This window comes from Mustela nigripes, chromosome 6 (assembly GCF_022355385.1).
Source record: "Mustela nigripes isolate SB6536 chromosome 6, MUSNIG.SB6536, whole genome shotgun sequence".
NCBI classification, from domain to species: domain Eukaryota; kingdom Metazoa; phylum Chordata; class Mammalia; order Carnivora; family Mustelidae; genus Mustela; species Mustela nigripes.
The window spans coordinates 87,770,215-87,789,703 of record NC_081562.1 but is presented as its reverse complement, the minus strand read 5'-3'; the positions used below and the strand labels follow the sequence as shown (position 1 = coordinate 87,789,703).

Here is a 19,489-nt window from a genome sequence, read left to right as displayed (position 1 = left end):
TGTTTATATGAAATATCCAGAATAGGCAAATCTGTAGAGGCAGAAAATAGGGTAGTGGTGGCTGGAAGCAGGGGTGGGTGGGTGGGTGGATTGGAAATGGAGAATAAGAAGTGAGCACTAATGAGTTTCTTTTTGAGGTGATGAAAACATCCTGGAATTACTGATGATGGTGGCATAATTCTGTTACTATACCAAAAACCACTGAAAATGTACAGCTTAAAGGGTTATGTTTTATGGTATTTAAATTACATCTCAATGAAGCTGTTTGATTAAAAAAAGAATATAGGGGCACCAGGGTGGCTCAGTGGGTTAAAGCCTCTACCTTCGGCTCAGGTTGTGATCCCAGGGTTCTGGGATCAAGCCCCACATTGGGCTTTCTGCTCAGCAGGGAGCCTGCTTCCTCCTCTCTCTCTGCCTGCTTCTCTGCCTACTTGTGATCTCCGTCTGTCAAATAAATAAATAAAATCTTTTAAAAAGAAAGACTATAGAGGGGCGCCTGAGTGGTTCAGTGGTTTAAGGTCTCTGCCTTCGGCTCGGGTCATGATCCCAGGGTCCTGGGATAGAGCCCCACATCGGGCTCTCTGCTTGGCAGGGAGTCTGCTTCCTCCTCTCTCTGCCTACTTGTGATCTCTGTCTGTCAAATAAATAAATAAAATCTTAAAAAAGAAAAGAAAAGAAAAGAAAAGAAAAGAAAAGAAAAGAAAGAAAGAAAGAAAGAAAGAAAGAAAGAAAGAAAGAAAGAAGGAAAGAAAGAAAGAAAGAATATAGAAATTCTATATGTACAAATACAGGATCACCTATATATTGTTAGCTGAAAGAAAGCAAGGTACAAATCAGTGATTATAGGCTATCATTTGTGTCAAAAGAGAAAATAAAAATACATACCCACATTTGTTAGTATTTGCATTAAAATCTCTGAAAGGTTACCCAAGAAACTATTAAAATATGGTTACCGGTGGGGGTGGAGGTAGGAATGGGACACATGGAATGGAGTGGGAATTAGACTTTTCACCATTAATATTTTTATATATTTATATATATTACATATATTTTTTATATATATGATTTTTGCACTACCTGAATATATTGCTTATTCAAGAATTAAAAAATGGGAAAGAAAGCATAACGAATGCAAACTGCAATGGTAATAGTGGCAATTCCAACTACAGGTGATTGTTGCTATTTACTAATTCAGGTCTACTGTTGGTAGGCCTTCTTTTTTTTTTTTTCACCAGAAGCTGGAAGTTTCAATATTGACAATAGTTTTTAAAAGTTTTAAAACAGGGGGTGCCTGGGTGGCTCAGGGGGTTAAAGCCTCTGTCTTCGGCTCAGGTCATGATCTCAGAGTCCTGGGATCGAGTCCCGCATCGGGCTCTCTGCTCAGCAGGGAGCCTGCTTCCTCCTCTCTTTCTCTGCCTGCCTCTCTGCCTACTTGTGATCTCTCTCTCTCTGTCAAATAAATAAATAAAGTCTATAAAAATAAAAAGTTTTAAAACAGGGGTGCCTGGCTGGCTCAGTTGGTAGAGCACATGACTCTTGATCATGAGTTTGAGCCCCACTGGGAGTAGAGATTACTTAAAAACAACAACATACTATGCAAACCAAATGAAACCACCTCTGTGTGAGAGTTGGCTCACCGGTGATCTGGCTTAGCTGCGAGCTTCATGAGGGCAGGGCTATGGCCTTTTCTCCCCCCCCCCCTTTTTTTTTGTTTAATTTTTATTTTATTAAGTAAGCACTCTGCCCAACGTGGGGCTTGAACTCGATGACTGAGCCAGCCAGGTGCCCCAAGGGCTATGTCTTTTGCTCTCTATTGTATCTCTAATGGCCGCCAAAGTGCTTGGCACATACTAGATACTGAACAAATATTGAAAGAAGGAAGGGAGGAGGAGAAGGAGGAGCTGTGGGGGGGGCAGTCCAGAGGGCAGATAACCAAAAGTTGAGTGCTGTTATCCTTTGAATATGGTTATTACCTTCATTTTGGCCCTTTGGGTTCCCCTCACCTCTCTCCTGTGTTGGAGGTGTTTGATTTGATCCGATTCTCTGTCTTTTGTCTATGACCCAGTTTTGGTTGGTTTGTTTTGTTTTATCTCTGGAAGTCTTTGGATCCTCCGCTGTTTTAAGACAATATTATAATATGTCTTTGTATTGGTCCTTCAGTGGATCCTTTTAATCTGTCCTTCTGTTCTAGAAAGCTTTCTTTGATTTCTTTCCTCCTCCTTTACTTCCATTTCTGAAACTTGTATTACTTGACTGTTGGTCCTTTTGGATTGCTCTAAGGTTCTTTCCTTTGTCCATCTCTTTATATTTTTATCTTTCTGTGTGATTTTCTTGGCATCGTTTTATTTCTAATTTTTCATTTCCGTTGTCGTATTTTTAAAATCCTAGAGTTTCTTCATGTTCTCTGAGTATTCCTTTTTGAGGGTGACCTATTTTTTAATGAATACAATATCTTCTGGAAATTTTGAGGCTTCTTCTGCTCCCTGACTTTCTTTTCTTCCATCAAATGCTTTCTTTCAGTTTGCCTGTTTTTATCTGTGTGGTTTAGGTTAGGGGCTTTCCTCTAGTGTCTGGTAACCTGTGGCTGGTTGGTTGCTCACAGTGAAGAGGGAGGCATGCTGGCATATTGGAAGGCCCAAGTGCATGGATGGGCCATATTGAATTGTGGGTACCACTGACCAGGAGATCAGGTGAGGACTGAAATAAGAGGACCAGGAGGTCTTTTTTCTGGGGCTGTCGAGGTCAGTTTCTCCAGAGAGGAATCCTCTACTCTGGAACACTTACCCCTGGCCACTGGTTCTGAATGCTGGTTAGGAGAAAGGAGTTGATTTGATGGTAACTTCCTTCTAATCCTCCTGCAGTGCCTCCTGCTCACCTGGTGTGCCTCAAGTCTCTAAGTCCTGGCCCCCCTAAGTCCCACCCTACCTGTTCCAGTTGCTCTAGAAAACAAATCTCTTGCTTTTTTGGAAGTGGGGGGAAAGGAAGGGAGTTGCTTGACTGTATAAGTAGGAGGAGAAGGAGTTCTAACTGCACCTTATACACACTTCTGCAACTCCCTCCTGCCTTCCAAGATGGCTAGTGTTTCCAGTTCCTGAGCCTTTCTGAGCCCCAAGAACCAGCTTGTTTCCCATTGGCATAGCCATCCGCAGACATACTGGTTTCGGCTTTCTGCCTTGTGCTAATAAACCAGTTACCACTTCTCATCTGCCTTCTGTCTTCTGCGATTATTGACATTTCTTATCTCTCCTCATTTACTTTATTCTTCTGAATTTAAAATGCCACTGATACAGTTTTAGTGGGGTTTCAGGAATGAATGGTGGTACACATAGGTGTTTAATCTGTTATGTTTAATTGGAATGAGCACAGGGACCACGAATTTATAGCTATATCAATTTGAATGGCTGGGTGGCTTTTACTAGTAGAATCCAACGGTCCCGGTAGATTTGGTAAGAGAAGGATTGGCCAGTTGGATTGGAGTTTCCCCAGGTGGATTTGGTGGAAGGACCAAAGGGCGTAGGAGCTGAGGATTTTGCACAGAATGGCTGAAACAACAGAACATACAATCAAGGTTGCATAAGTGAAGAAAAGAAAGATATGAGGGAGTTGATGGCTAGAGGAGTTGATGGACTAGAGATCCCATGAAGCTGGAAGAAACAAATTTTTAAACAAACCCTACTTGGTCCTACCAACATCTTCTCAGCCCTGAAGCCCTGTTCCTAACTCCATTCATGTTTCTTTGCTTTATCATTCTATCCTGCAGGTTAATGTCCTCCTTCTTTTTATTATTTATTTATTTATTTTTAAAAAGATTTAATTTATTTATTTGACAGACAGAGATCACGAGTAGGCAGAGAGGCAGGCAGAGAGAGGGGAAGGGAAGCAGGCTCCCCGCTGAGCAGACTGCCTGATGTGGGGCGTGATTCCAGGACCCTGGGATCACAACCTGAGCTGAAGGCAGAGGCTTTAACCCACTGAGCCACACAGGCGCCCCTCCTTCTTCTTTTTAAAAAGAAAATCTCTGGGACATCTGGGTAGCTCAGTCGGTTAAGCATCTGCCTTTGGCTCAGGCCATGCTCCCAGGGTCCTGGGATCGAGCCCCATGTTGGGCTCCCTGCTCAACAGGGAGTCTGCTTCTCCCTCTCTCTCTCTGCCTGCCGCTTCCCTCTGCTTGTGCTCGCTTGCTCTCTATGTCAAATAAATAAAATAAAACCTTCTAAAATATAAAAAGAAAAGAAAAAGGGAAACTCCTGGCATGGGTGGCTCAGTTTATTGGCCATTAGCTCTTGTGTTTGGCTCAGGTCATGATCTCGTGGGTTGTGGGATTGAGCCCTGAGTCAAGTCCTGAGTCAGGCTCTGTTCTCAGCAGGGAGTCTGCTTGAAATTCTCTCCTTCTCCCTCTGCCCACCCCCCACTCCTACATGCATCTGCGCGCTCACTATCTCTCTCAAATTAATTAAAAAACAAAGGAAAAAGAAAAACTCTGCAGGCGGGGTCCCTTCCCTTTCTCAGGGGCCCAGGGCAGGATTCTGTATGTGGAACAATAATTCTGTATGTGATGTCTTACTTCTCTGTTTATCCCTGGAAAAAACTGGGAGTATTCAGAGGCCTCGGCTCCAGATTTCGTTTCTGAGCTATGACTCAGGTGGGAAGGATAAAGAAGGTCCTGGGAAGGGAGGATGGAGTCTCCCCTACAGGCCCTTTCTTTAGAGCTTTGGGGAAAGTGTCCCTCCTGCTAGGAGATTCTCTTTGTTAAGCAGTTGTTCTTGCCTTACAAACCCCCTGCAACCTGTTTGCTGCCCCAGCTTGGAAAGAAAAGTCTCCCTTGGCCTGCTTGTTATGTCTTCTGGCCTGAGCTCCTATGAACACCAGCAAGCACCTTGGAGGTTGTCTCTTGGAAACCCCTTATTTTACAGAAACGGAGGCCCTGAGGTGTCCTCACTCCTGGCGCAGTGGTCTCAGCAGCACAGCACACTCAGGGCCTGACGGAGCCTCGTGAGAGGCAGTCGAGTGTGATGGTTAGGAGCAGGGGGCTTCAGAGTGCACCATGCCTGGCTTCACACCCCGCTTGGCCATGTGCTGGCTGCGTGATCTGACCCAGCTACATCCATAGCGTCTCTGAAATCTCAGTTAAAATGTGGGCCATAGGGCACCTGGTGGCTCAGTAGGTTAAAGCCTCTGCCTTCGGCTCAGGTCACGATCCCAGAGTCCTGGGATCAAGCCCCACATTGGGCTGTCTGCTCAGCGGGGAGCCTGCTTCCTCTCTCTCTGCCTGCCTCTCTGCCTACTTGTGGTCTTTGTCTGTCAAATAAATAAATCTTTAAACAAAACATGTGGGCCATATACCTACCCTCAACAGTTGTAAAGATGATAATAATACACATTAAGGACAGAGTGTGGCACGTGGTTAAGTGCCTCATTGGTACCTATCTTCCTTTGCTTCTTCCCCTCAAGCCTCTCCACCCCATCACCCCACAGCTGCCACCTGTCAGGGGAGCTAAAGCAACACTGATAAAGGACTGGCCCTTCTGTTTTCAAGGCCTGGGCTAGCTCCCCTCTCTCCCCCAAACCCTGTCTACTGAGGAAATGTTTAAGGGTTGGACCTCTGGGGTTCCTTGAACCTGTGTTTTCTACTAGTGTGGGGTCCAGTGGCTGCTGATGGTGGATTAAACCAGAGCAACCCACTTTGAGGACGGTTCCTCTTCCTATTCCCTTGATCCTCTCACCCACCTGTTTGCGGGGGGTTCCTAGGCCTTGGTGTTTTCCCCTCCCCCTGGCTGTCCCTCCGAACGTTTTCTCCCATGAGGAATGGAGCCCATCACCAGGCTTCAGCCTGTACCCTGACTCTCAAATCTGCTTTTTGTTCCTATAGCTCTTCAGAGCTTTGGGCAGACCTCCTCCTTCCTCTCTCCTTTCCTACCCACACCACCCTTCTTCCAGTGTGCATCAGTTTTCACCTGGTTTACAGCCACACCTTGTGACTTCTGCCTCCTGTGCTGTGTACTAGTCTGGGCATCAGCTCATCACTGTTCCTTGCCACTGAGTCAGTGAGTTCCTGTTTTCTTTTTCTCTTCTTTTCTTTTTCTTTTTCTTTCTTTCTTTCTTTCTTTTTTTTTTTAATATTTTATTTATTTGAGAGAGAGAGGGAGAGAGAGTGAGCATGAGAGGAGAAAGCAGATTCCCCACTGAGATGGAGCCCCAGGACCCCGAGATCATGACCTGATCTGAAGGCAGGTGCTTAACCCACTGCCACCCAGATGCTTCAATGAGTTCCTATTTTCTGCAGGATAAATTTAAATCCCTGGGCCTTTCTGGCACTCAGGGCTCTCCCCATAACCTCATGCAACTCTGCTCACCTTGCAGACCTCCCTCCAGCCAGCCAGGCACCTTCATTGACCTTACATCAAGCCATACTTCTTCCCCATGTCGGCTCCTGGCATCACCCTACCCCCCATGCTCTCTTTCTCCCTTTTGCTAATCCCATTTCTCTTGCCTTCTTTCAAGATTCGGCTCCAGTCGCACTGCAGATCTTCCGCAGTCTTCCGCTGCCATCCACCATCCGTCTTCTCTCTAATTCTGTAGCACATGGGGTCAGCATCCAGCCTGCCTCGGGCTGTGACTGTTGTACGTGCATCTGTGCCCTCCCAGCAGACAGGAAGGCTTTCTCGGTCCCCAGTACCATGTCACGAACACAGTTGGTGCTCACTTGAGACCACCACGTTCTGTATATTGAGTGCTCTCAGCCTGCGAGGCACGCAGATTACACTTGTTTAACAAAACGCGTCCTCAACATAACCCCCCCTTTCCTTCCTGCTCTAGAAGAGGGCTTTAGAAATCAGGATGGTTCAGGGGGCCTGGGTGTCTCAGTGGTTAAGTGTCTGCCTTCGGCTCAGGTCATGATCCCAGGGTCCTGGGATCGAAGTCATAATCCCAGGGTTCTGGGATCGAGCCCTGCATTAGGCTCCCTGCTCTGCAGGAAGCCTGCTTCTCCCTCTTCCACTCCCCCAGCTTGTTTCCTTTCTGGCTGCATCTCTTTCTGTCAAACAAATAAAATCTTAAAATCAATCAATCAATCAATCAATCAGGATGGGTCTTTGGGGGTAGGGGTACAAATAGATAAACTGTTTCACCTCCACCTCTCTTGGGCTCCCTCCCGCTTCTGTCTCCAGGGTCAGGGGCAATAACTCCCTGCACCACACCCCCAACATTCTCCACTAAGTCCCATCTCCAGCTCTTCACAGTGATTCTTCCTGGCTGCTCTCTCAACCCCGATGTTAATATTTTTTGCTTTTCTTTGCATTCCCCCCTTCTTCAGGTCAGCTAATGATTATTCAGGGACTTATCTCAATCAGTTGTCCCTATCCCAAATCTCTAAGTTCTCTTCGGGGCAAGGGTCAGGAGAGTGAGCTCATGGTCATGTGACTGCTGCCTATACCTCACCCCCTCCGCTGTCCCAGTCCTAACTCTCTCAAAAGCTAGTTGGGTGCCTTCCCTCCGGCTCCCCTGAACCGAGACCTGGGTGGAAAGGTAAGCCTCTCATTGTTGCCTGAGGTAGGCAGTGGCCACCGGTTTCCACCAGCTCAGCGCTCACTGCCTGTTTCTTCCCCACCTGTTGCTACTGACCTTCTCCCTGGGCACTTGCTCTTGTCCACCCAGCGAAGGCTGGGACTGGGCTGCGGTTGGGGGTCCTTGCTGCTTAGGTCCTGCTGGGATACACTGGGCGGAGTAGGGAGTAACTCCTGCTTTGCTCACAGATTTTATCCTGATGGCTGACTCTAAACCACTCTTCTCCCCTGATGGGGACCCCATGGCTGCAGAAGCCTTGCTCCGGGATGTGTTTGGGATTGTTATGGATGAGGTCATTCGGAAAGGGACCAGTGCCTCTGAGAAGGTGGGTCCTTTCCCCTCCTCCTGCCCATTGTACCTGGCTCCGAACTTTTCCCTGCCGACAAGGCTTCACCCCCTAGTTCATCACTGTCTCGCCGTGTGCCTCAGGGATTATATGCTGCCTCCTACTGTGTATATTTATCCTTGTTCACGAGTTACTTGGGAAACATTCCTAACTTGTTTTCCACGCAAGCTGAGAGGCGGTGCGGGCAGCCGGTCAGTGGGGTGTCCACGGGCCGCCAGAACCTCCCGCTCCTCCCACCAGGTCTGCGAGTGGAAGGAGCCGGAGGAGCTGAAGCGGCTGCTGGACCTGGAGCTGCGCAGCGAGGGCGAGGCGGCTGAGCGGATCCTAGCACGGTGCCGGGAGGTGATCCACTACAGTGTGAAAACCTGTGGGTCCTGGGCTGCGGCAGGAGGAGCGTCTGGAGTTTGTCCATCCACCTGCCACGGCTGCCCTCTGAGCTCCCTGCCCCCCTCTCCCCCCTCTCCGCTGCCCTTCTCCAGGTCACCCGCACTTCTTCAACCAGCTCTTCTCAGGGTTGGATCCCCACGCTCTGGCGGGGCGTATTGTCACTGAGAGCCTCAACACCAGCCAGTGAGTCATCTCCGGGCCCCTTCCCCCAACCTTACAAAGGCTTGGATTTGCTGGAGACATATCCCAGGGGGGGGAGAAGGGTTTTCCCCCCCCCCCCCCATTTCCTGGCATCTCTGCTAGCAGTCTTTCTCCTTGTACCCTTTGGGCTCCCTTTCTCCCAGCTTTCTCATACCTCTGGACCCCTAGTTCTTCCTCATTCTTGCTTCCCTGGCTCTTGGTCACCAGGTCATTCCTCTCTTTGGACCTTTCCTCCCTCATGGTCCCCACCTCCTTTTCCTGCTCCTCTGAGTCTGACCCCGCCGGCCCTGCCTCCTCTTTTCCTTTCTCATCTCCTCCTCTCCTGGCAGGTACACTTATGAAATCGCCCCTGTGTTTGTGCTCATGGAAGAAGAGGTGCTGAAGAAACTCCGGTCCCTCGTGGGCTGGAGCTCTGGGGATGGGGTCTTCTGCCCTGGTATGTGAGAGGGAGGGGGGCCTCTCTTTGGCCTTTTTGAGGGTTCTCCTCCCCCACGATTTTTTGCTCTATGCTGGTGGGCGGGGTGATTCCTCTCTGTCCTCTCCAGCTGGGCTCAGGCCAAACCTGAGAGAAGCTGCCCAGTCCCCTGTATCCTCATGTTTGTCAAACAGTCCATGGGATCAGTGCCTGCTCTGGGGAGGGGAGGCACTTGCCTTGGTCCACCCAGAATATGGAGGGAAGTATTCGGGGGAACCTGTGAATCCTCCGGCTGTTCGGGGTTATCAGTATGCTCTGAGGAGAGCCCTGGGAGCCTATCACTTGTGCTACTTTGATCTGTTCTCCTGGGTGGAGGTCAGGGAGAGCAAGCTCCAGTTTTGACCCGCTCCTCCTTCTTGCCACCTTCCCTGTGACAGGTGGCTCCATCTCCAACATGTATGCCGTGAACCTGGCCCGCTATCAGCGCTACCCGGACTGCAAGCAGAGGGGCCTCCGGGCGCTGCCGCCCCTGGCTCTCTTCGCATCAAAGGAGGTGAGAAGAGACTCAGACCTGCCCTGGGCTCCTGATTCTAATGTCCAGCCAGTGGAGTCTGCCCACCCAGCCCCATCTCCAGGGCCAGCCTGCCTCCAGGCAGAAGCACTTAAGGGGCTGGGTAAACGCTCCCATTCGCCTTGCCTTCTGTGCGCAGGTAGCAGAGGGACCAGGAGTGCAGCGGACATAGTCCATGCCCTTAATACTCAGAGTGTGTGGTCTGTGGACCAGTAGCATCAGTGTCACCTGGGAACTTGTCAGAAATGCAGAGTCTTAAGAAAGAAAGAAAGAAAGAAAGCAAGAAAGAAAGAAAGGAGTCTCAGGCCCCACCCCAGACATACCTAGTAGGAATTTGCATTTGAACCAGACACCCTGGTGTTGTGGAGGCACATGAACATTCGAGAAGCCTTCGTCTACAGAGTCTCATCTGTTGTAGCTCTGTAGCTCACACATTCACCAGTGTCTCTCTCCTCCCTGTCCTCCCAGCCCTCTTGGCCCAAGCCTAATCTGCCCTCTGCCTTTCTCCGCAGTGTCATTACTCCATCAAGAAGGGGGCTGCTTTTCTGGGACTTGGCACCGACAGTGTCCGAGTAGTCAAGACAGATGAGAGGTAAAGGTCCTTCTGTTCACATGGCTCAGAGCCAGCCTGGCACAGTGTGCCTTCCTGCTGCCAGAAACTCTGGCCTCAGGCCCATGCCGCAAGTGGGCTCTTCTCCCCTCTCTGTTCCTACAGAGTTGCCCCTTCTGTCTACCAATGGCTGCTGGAGTCTCTCGCCCTGTCCCCTGAGATCCGCTTACCCCTCTTAGGAAAAAAATCAACATTATGGCCTCTGTGTAGCTAACCCCACATTACCCTGCTCTCAGCCATTCTGCCTCCTAGCTGAGAAAACCAATTACTTCTTTACCCAGTCAGTTTTCTTTTCCAGAGGGAAAATGATTCCTGAGGATCTGGAGAGACAGATCAGTCTGGCTGAGGCTGAGGTGAGTGAGGGGTGCTGGGACAGTGGAGCAGAACCCCTTGGTCTTTTTTTGGAGGCTTCTCTGGGCCCTCCCCACTCAAGGCGCCGCTCAGTCCCTCTTCTTGACCTCTGTGCCCTTCTGTCCCGTGGGCTGAAGTGATCAGTAGGAAACCTGAGGAGTCAGGACACTCTGTGCTATTCTTGGGGGCTTTGCCAAGACCTTGGGCAGGACCGGACCCCAAGAGTCAGGAGCAGGCTTGAGTCACTGAGCATAATATAGAACTTTATTGCATAGGGTTGTTGTAGGTATTACATGAGTAAGTATATATGCACTTGGAACAGTGAAGGACTATATAAATATTAGTGGCCATTATTGTTTTTGTTGTTATTATTGGAGTACTTATAGCCATTTAAAAGAATAAGGTGGGTAGTATTTACTACCTTGAAAATACCCCCACTATATATTTAAGTAGACCTATATAAAGTACATATAGTATGTTGTAGTATAGAATGAACACTTTGAACCTATGGTTATTTATTTTTACTTTTTAAATTTTTAAAAAAATATTTATTTATTTGGAAGAAAGAGAGCATGCGAGAGCATGGGGGATTGGGAGGGGCAGAGGGAGAGGGAGAAGCAGGCTCCCCCCTGAGCAGGGAGCCCGGGATCATGTCCTGAGCCGAAAGCAGACACTTAACTGACTAAGCCATCCAGGCGCCCCAGAACCTATGGTTATTTACAATAATACATACTTAAAAAAAAAAAACATTTTATTCATTTTATTCATTTATTTGACAGAGAGAGGCACAGTGGGAGAGGGAACATAAGCAGGGGGAGTGGGAGAGGGAGAAGCGGGCTTCCCGCCATGCAGGGAGCCCGATATGGGGCTCGATCCCAGGACCCCAGGATCATGACCTGAGCTGAAGGCAGATGCTTAACGACTGAACCACCCAGGCGCCCCGAATAATATATACTTATTGATAAATGGGTGTTACCTCTAAGTAGCAATGTGAGCAGTAACTAGAGTAGTCGAGTACCACTTTTATTGGGTAAACCTTTTCTTTTTTTGTAAATGCTGTACTGAGATATCATTCACATGTCATACAATTCACCCACTGAGTGTGTGCAATTCAATGTTTTTTTTTTTTTTAAGATTTTATTTATTTTATTTGAGAGAGAGAGTGAGAGAGCATGAGCAAGGAGAAACTTAGAGGGAGAAGCAGACTCCCCAGGGAGCTGGGAGCCTGATACAGGACTCGATCCTGGGACTCCGGGATCATGACCTGAGCCAAAGGGCAGTCACTTAACCAACTGAGCTCTCAGGCGCCCAATTCAGTGGTTTTTAACAGAGTTGTGCAACCATCACTACAATACAATTTTCATCACCCCCAAGAAGAAACCACACACCCTTGAACCCTCAATCCCCAATTCCCCCCAAACCTGCTAGGCAGGACTATGCGAGTTTGTGTCTCTATGGACCTGCCTGTTGTAGATTTTTCATATATATGGATTTACACTATGCATAGTCTTTTGTGATGAACTTCTTTTACTTAGCATACTGTCTTCGAGCTTCATCCTTGTTGTGGCATCTCAGCATTTCATTCCTTTCATTGCTGGATAATACTCTGTTGTATTTCATTGATCTGTTCCTCTGATGATGGATATTTGGGTTTCCACTTTTCAGCTCTTCTGAGTAATGCCACTATGACCATTTGTATACAAGTGTTTGTGTGAACGTATGTTTTTCATTTTCTTTGGTATATACACTTGGGGACAGAATTGCTGACTCATCCACTAACTGTATTTAACTTTTGAGGAGCTGCCAAACTGTTTTTCCAAGTGGCTGTACCAGTTTCCAGTCCCACCAGCACTGGATGAGAGTTCCAGTTTCTCCACATTCTCACTGACACTTGTTACTTCTTTTCTCCTCGTCTGTTTGTTTGTTTCAATGGAAGTATGATTAACATAAAGTGTTAAGTTAGTTTCAGGCACATGACACATTGATTCAACAGTTCTATCTTTATGGTACTTGGAGAAGGTACTAAGTGTAGTCACCTTCTGTCACCATGCATTACCATAGTATTAATGACTAGACTCCCTATGCTGTGCTTTTCTTTTTTTAAAAATTAAAAAAAAATTTTTATAAACATATAATGTATTTTTATCCCCAGGGGTACAGGTCTGTGAATCACCAGGTTTACACACTTCACACTGTGCTTTTTTTTTTTTTTTAAGATTTTATTTATTTATTTGACAGAGAGAGAAAACAAGTAGGCAGAGCATAGGAGAGGGGGTAGGAGTATGAGAGGAAGGAGTAGGAGTAGGAGAGGGAGAGGCAGGCTCCCTGCTGAGCCTGGAGCTTGTCCTGGGGCTTGATCCCAGGACCCTGTCACCACCCGAGCCAAATGCAGCCGCTTAACCAACTGAGGCACCCAGGTACCCCTATGCTGTGCTTTCATCTCCATGACTTATTTATTTTATAACTGGAAGATTGTTCCTAATCCACTCTATTTCACCCATACTCCCCCAGCCTCCCCTCTGGGAACCACCAGTTTGTTTTCTGTATTTGAGTCTGCTTCTTTCTTTGTTTCTCTCTTCATTTGCTTTGTTTTTTTTCAATTCCACATATAAGTGAAATGATATGGAATTTGTCTTTGTCTGATTTATTTCATTTAGCATTTTATTCTCTGGGTCCATCCTTGTTCAAAATGGCAAGGTCTCATTCTCTTTTATGGCTGAGTAATACTCATGCACACACATGCACACACACACATGTATACTACAGCTTCTTTATTCATTTATTGATGAACACTTGGGTTGCTTTCCTATTAGCTATTGGAAATAATGCGGCAGTAAACATAGAGGTGCATCTATCTTTTCAAATTAGTGTTTTCATTTTCTTTGGGTAAATACTCTGTAGTGGAATTATGGATCAAATGGTAATTCTGTTTTTAAGTTTTTGAGGAACAGTGTCTATCAATTTACATTCCTACTAACAGTGCACAGGGGCTCCCTTTCCTCCACATTGTCACCAACACTTGTTTCTTGTTTTTTTGATTCTAGATGTTCTGACAGGTGTGAGGTCATACCTCACTGTGGTTTTAATTTGCACATCCCTGAGGATAAGTCATGTTGAACACCTTTTCATGTGTCAGCCATCTACATTCAGGTCCTCTGCCTTTGTTTGTTTGTTTGGTTATGATTTTTAAGTAATCTCTACACCCAGTGTGGGGCTTCTGCTGCTTTCCTCTCCAATCTGGATGCCTCTTTTTTTCCCCCCCTTACCTAATTGCCCTGCTAGAACTTCAGTATAATGTTGAATGGACAGGGGGAGAGTGGGCATCCTTGTCATGTTCCTGATCTTAGGCAGAAGGCTTTCAGTCTTTCAGCATTGAGTACGATGTTAGCTGTGGGTTTTTTGTAGTTGCCTTTTATGAGTTTGAGAACGTTCCCTTCAACTCTTAGCTTGTTGAGTATTTTTATCAAACAGGATTGTTGAATTATGTCAGATTTTTTCTGTGTCTCTTGCTATGTGTTTTTCCTCTCTTTATTCTGTTGATAAGAATGTATTATATTAATTGATTTTTGGAAGCTAAATGGAGCTTTTGCTCCTGGGACAAATCGTTTTGTCTTAACGTGTAATTTTTTTATATGTTGCTGGCTTTGGGCAGCTAGTGTTCTGTAGATTTTTATATCTATATTCACAGAGATATTGTCTGAGGTATTCTTGTGATGTTTCATCTGGCTTTGGCATCAGGGTAATATTTGCCTCATAGGATCAATTCAACAGCGTTCCTCTTCTGTATTTTAGAATTTTTGTGAAGAAGTGGTATCCGTTCTTTCCTAAATGTATTGTAGAATTCATCAGTGAAGCCATATGGGCCTGGGCTTTTCCTTGTGGTCATTTTTTAAAATAAAAATTCAAGGGGCGCCTGGGTGGCTCAGTGGGTTAAAGCCTCTGCCTTCAGCTCAGGTCATGATCCCAGGGTTCTGGGATCGAGCCCCACATCTGGCTCTCTGCTCAGCAGGAAGCTTGCTTCCCTTTCTCTCTTTCTGCCTGCCTCTCTGCCTACTTGTGATCTCTGTCTGTCAAATAAATAAATAAAATCTTAATAAAATAAAATAAAAATTCTAGTTCTTCATGAGCTTTTGTACTATTAGACTTTTTAAAATAGCATTTTGATCTTCAAGACATTAAAAGTGTTTGAAAGTGTGTGAGCTTTGAAATAGACCTGCAGCCAGACCTAGGATTGAATTCGATCTCTGAAGCTTCAGCTTGGGGGTCAATTTCTTATTACCGCCGAACCTTAGTGTCCTCACCTGCAAATTAAGGAAGCAACAGTGGCATGTTGTCAGGGTGAAAGGGCCGAGGTCAGGCATGCAGTAAGAGTTTAGAGATGGCTCAGTGCTGGGCTCTGGGTAGCTTTTTAGATCCCTTCACAGCTTCTCTCTCCTCCTGCATTTTTGCCGCAGGGCATTGTCCCATTCCTGGTTAGTGCCACCTCTGGAACTACTGTGCTGGGGGCCTTTGACCCCCTGGAGGCAATTGCTGATGTGTGCCAGCGTCACGGGCTATGGCTCCATGTGGATGTAAGTGAGCCTTGGGCCTGAGTGGGGGAGTGGGCTGAGTTAAGGCCAAGACCCACATTATTTCTTTTGCTCCACAGGCCGCCTGGGGTGGGAGCGTCCTGTTGTCACAGACACATAGACATCTCCTGGATGGGATCCAGAGGTACATACCTGAATCCCACCCTTCCAATCCTTGACTCAGAGAATAGTCCTGGACTAGGGAGCTTCCAATGGGAGGGAGGGAAGGAGGTTGGTGGGAGGGGCGCTGGAGAGATGGTGGACTGGGGCCCAGGAATTCTTCCTGACTGCTGGGCAGTCTCAAGCCCCTTTACTGAAGCTGTGGTAAAGGTGGGGGGGGGGCTCTGGCTGAGGACCAGCGAGCTGATGCCGTGATGCTCTGCACACAACCCCCCCAAAACACACAGGGCTGACTCTGTGGCCTGGAATCCTCACAAGCTTCTCACAGCCGGCCTGCAGTGCTCAGCTCTTCTTCTCCGGGATACCTCGGTGGGTTGGCCCTGCTGCTCTCCTCACTCCGCCTCTCACCTTGGACCTCCATCTTTTTCTCTCTACCCCCCATCCTTTGCAAGGGTCCTGACCTTATTCTGTTCTCCTCATCTGAAGCTGAGTTTCTGTGACCACCCTCATCCCCTGGGGTGCCCCCTCCCCCACTGTGGCCTGTCTTCAAGGCAAAGGGAAAAGTTTCTAGCTGGCAGTTGTAATTGAAGAGATCCTATGCCAAATCTGGGGAGAACTCTTGGCATTGGGAGAAAAACCTGCAGAAAGGGGCCTGATGGCAGGAAAAGAATGGGTGGGCTGAGCTAAGAACCGCCCCCCCCCACTTCACTATGCAGCTCTGGAGGCAGCCTTGGTGGTGAGGATGGGGTCTGACAGTCTCCCCCTCTTTGCTCCCCGCACCCCCGCAAACCAACAGAACCTGCTTAGGCGCTGCCACGGGTCCCAGGCCAGCTACCTCTTCCAGCAGGACAAGTTCTACGACGTGGCTCTGGACACCGGAGACAAGGTGGTGCAGTGTGGCCGCCGCGTGGACTGTCTGAAGCTGTGGCTCATGTGGAAGGCACAGGGCGGGCAAGGGCTGGAGCGGCGTGTTGACCAGGCCTTTGCCCTCGCCTGGTAGGAGTGGGGGCGGTCCCAGTTCCTCTGCCCTGGGGTTCTGTCCTGGTCCGTCCTGCCCCCACCCACTGCCCTGCTCTTCCCATTTTCCTTGTTCTCAGGGTCTCTGGGCTCATTCTGCAGGACTCTTCTGTTTCTGTAGCTCTGCTTTCCCTCCATTTGTGATTTTTTCCCCCTCTCTCTGTGTTCGCAGGTACCTGGTGGAGGAATTGAAGAAGAGAGAAGGATTTGAGTTGATCATGGAGGTATGCTTCCCCAACCCTCCCCGCCCCCCTGCATCCCAGTCTATCCTACACAGCAAAGCCCTGGCAGCAGGTGGGGAGGCAGGGGGGCGGGGAGAGGGGGAAGAGGGGAAGTGAAGGGGGAACATCCCCCCCCTTCCACAGCTCACCTCTTCTCCTCCCTCATTCCTCTCAGCCAGAATTTGTCAATGTGTGTTTCTGGTTCGTGCCCCCCAGCCTGCGGGGGAAGCAGGAAAGCCCGGATTACAGTGAAAGGCTGGCTAAGGTAGGCTCTGTCTTCTGGGCTCTGGTCAGGCCAGTTTAGGGAACTGCCATGCTTCTGGTGTGTTTCTGCCCCCTGCTGGCCATGCATGGCATGGCAGGTCCCTCTGCTAGTCTTCCTCCCAAGGGTGGGGGGTGTGAAAAGGAAGACAACCCCAGCTTGTCCTCATTTCTGTGGGGATGGGGATAGGAAATAAGGTATGTTTCTGGAAAATGAAAACAGGACAGAGAGGGATGTCATAGGAGAAGTCACCAGTGCATGTATGTAATCCATGGGAGTTCTGCTGGGAGCTCCAGCCCAGGACAGCCATGTGAGGCCTTATTCCCTGGTGCTGGGGGCAGAATAACTCTGTAAGGCTGGTCCAGACCTGTCTCCTACAGGAAAGGAGATATGTCATATCCCTAAGGATAGATTGGTGCTAAGTGCTGCCGATGATCTGAAAGGACAAGAATGTTCTTGCCCTTAAGGAGTTATTTAGAAAAACGAGAGTTACCTATCTGTAACCAGTATGTTCGAGGCAGTCTTGTAAATTACGTGTTAGATTACAGGGTGCAGATCACAGATATTCCAGGAATTCAGAGAGGGGAGAAGAAGGTGTTAAGGATGACAAAGGCTAGATGTTAGACTAAAGCAGTGTTGGGTGTCAGGGAACAGTCAGGATTTGGCAGAAAATGGTCCATGTGACAACCTAGAGATAGGTAAGATAGGAAATAATGCAGAAGCTAGAGAAGGCCAAGCAGGTGGGATGCAGCTGAAAAGGTGACCCAGGGCCACGGTCAGGAGCTGAGTGATGAGTGCTCCCTCCAAAAGGTAGCCGAGTAGGAGGGAGGTGCACCTAGGGGAGTAGGCATCAGGCTGCAGCTGGAAGTTCTCTCCACCCCTTCCACAGGTGGCCCCGGTACTCAAGGAGCGCATGGTGAAGGAGGGCTCCATGATGATCGGCTACCAGCCCCATGGGACCCGAGGCAACTTTTTCCGCATGGTCGTGGCCAACCCTGCTCTGACCCGGGCTGATATGGACTTCCTTCTCAACGAGCTGGAAAGGCTAGGCCAGGACCTCTGAGCCTCCTCCTCGCTGCTGGCCCTGACACCCTACCTTGCCCTCACTGTCTCTGCGTTCCCTTCCTGTGTTCTCAGTAACAGAGGGACCTTAACAACCTTGATATGCCTTGACCCACTAACTCTCTTACGAAATATTTGCTATTAGGAGAACATTTAAATAAATTATAGTATATCTGGATCATGGGATGGTTCTCTGCCATTAAAATTATGTTTATAAACAAGATTTTTACTGATAGGAGGAAAGATAATTTTAATATAATGTTATATTGAAAAAGCTGGATACGAGACTTTGTATATAGTAATATCTGAGTGGTGTTCAGACATACATAGGAGAAGATCGATAAAATGAAATATGCCAAATATTAATCATTTTCAAATAATAATAATAAGAAGAAGAAAACCTGGGATGGGATTATAGGCAATTTAACATTAATTTTTATACCTTTTGTGCTCCTCCCTTTATTATATAATGAATATGCATTACTTTTATAATAGGGACATAATAAAGCAAAACCTTCAACGATATTATTTCGGAATGTTTTGAAGTTTGTTACCTTTCTACCAAATAATAGCGAATGAAATGTTTTTTTAAAGGGTGGTGTGAGAGAGGCTAAAGATAAGATTTTTTTTTTTTAGATTTTATTTATTTGTTTGACAGAGAGAGCACAAACAGAGGGAGCAGTGGAGGGAGAGGGAGAAGCAGCCTCCCCACAGAACAGGGAGCCCAATGTGGGGCTTGATCCCAGGACCTTGAGATCAGGACCTGAGCTGAAGGCAGCCACTTAACTAACTGAGCCACCCAGGCACCCCTAGAAGTTTTGTGTTTTTTTTTAAGAAATTTTTAGTAGGAGAGGAAAGACCAAAGTGGAGTAGATCTAAATTAACTGTACTTTAGTGACATTGAAAACAAAATGGGTATTGATTATATGTTGGGACCAGAGCCTGTCTGCTTATCACTCCTGAAAAATCCTCACACACAAAGCAAAGGAGGAATTTGCCTTCTGTAGGGCCGCCTGGCTGGCTCAGTTAGTAGAACAGATGACTCTTGATCTTAGGGCCATGAGTTTGAGCCCCATGTTGGGTGTAAAGTTACCTACTTACTTATATATATATACATACATAAATTTAAAAATAAAACACAAAATTTCCTTCCATAATTTAAACAACAGAAACCAAGTTAAAAAAAAAAAAAAAAGAAGAAGAAGAAAAAGAAGGGCACCTGGGTGGCTCAGTTGGTTAAGTGGCTACCTTCGGCTCAGGTCATGATCAGAGTCCTGGGATGGAGCTCAGTGGGGAGTCTGCTTCTCCCTCTGCCTCTCACCCTGTTCATTCTCTCTCTCTCTCTCTTTCATATCAATAAATAAAACCTTAAAAAAAACAAAGGCCCAGCAACCAAACATCCATTTTACACTTTAAATCCTGGGCTGGGGACGACTGGGTGGCTCAGTGGTTTGGGCTGCTGCCTTCGGCTCGGGTCATGATCTCAGGGTCCTGGGATCGAGCCCCGCATCGGGCTCTCTGCTCCACAGGAAGCCTGCTTCCCTCTCTCTCTTTCTCTCTGCCTGCCTCTCTGCCTACTTGTGATCTCTGTCAAATAAATAAATAAAATCTTTAAAAATAAATAAATAAAATAAATCCTGGGCTGGTGTTGCTTTTCAGTCATTTTTTTGGTAAAGAGGCAATTAGCTACCCAAGTTATTTGCTTTTTTTGTTGTTGTCCAAGGGTAATTGAAGATATTACAGCAGAAAGATTCAAATGGCTCTATGAGGTGTTTTGAAATTCATCCCAACTCTA

General features: G+C 47.3%; 1 protein-coding gene across 9 annotated transcripts in view; it reads left to right on the top strand.

Annotated features, from left to right (window-relative positions):
• The window catches only part of CSAD (cysteine sulfinic acid decarboxylase), a 28,425-nt gene extending 10,206 nt beyond the window's left edge, over positions 1-18,219 (top strand). For 3 of the 9 annotated variants that reach the window (XM_059403210.1, XM_059403206.1, XM_059403209.1), the window contains exons 2-15: positions 7,752-7,888; positions 8,150-8,276; positions 8,389-8,479; positions 8,827-8,933; positions 9,350-9,465; positions 9,996-10,075; positions 10,392-10,446; positions 14,899-15,015; positions 15,093-15,157; positions 15,420-15,501; positions 15,929-16,128; positions 16,322-16,373; positions 16,546-16,635; positions 17,522-18,219. In XM_059403210.1, coding sequence (XP_059259193.1) covers positions 7,763-7,888; positions 8,150-8,276; positions 8,389-8,479; positions 8,827-8,933; positions 9,350-9,465; positions 9,996-10,075; positions 10,392-10,446; positions 14,899-15,015; positions 15,093-15,157; positions 15,420-15,501; positions 15,929-16,128; positions 16,322-16,373; positions 16,546-16,635; positions 17,522-17,695 — 1,482 coding nt within the window. In that variant the 5' untranslated portion in view covers positions 7,752-7,762 and the 3' untranslated portion in view covers positions 17,696-18,219. Of the gene's footprint in view, positions 1-7,751; positions 7,889-8,149; positions 8,480-8,826; positions 8,934-9,349; positions 9,466-9,995; positions 10,076-10,391; positions 10,447-14,898; positions 15,016-15,092; positions 15,158-15,419; positions 15,502-15,928; positions 16,129-16,321; positions 16,374-16,545; positions 16,636-17,521 lie in introns of all 9 variants that reach the window. The other 6 variants (XM_059403213.1, XM_059403214.1, XM_059403207.1 and 3 more) reach the window with 5 other exon arrangements.
• The last annotated feature ends 1,270 nt before the right edge of the window (positions 18,220-19,489 follow it).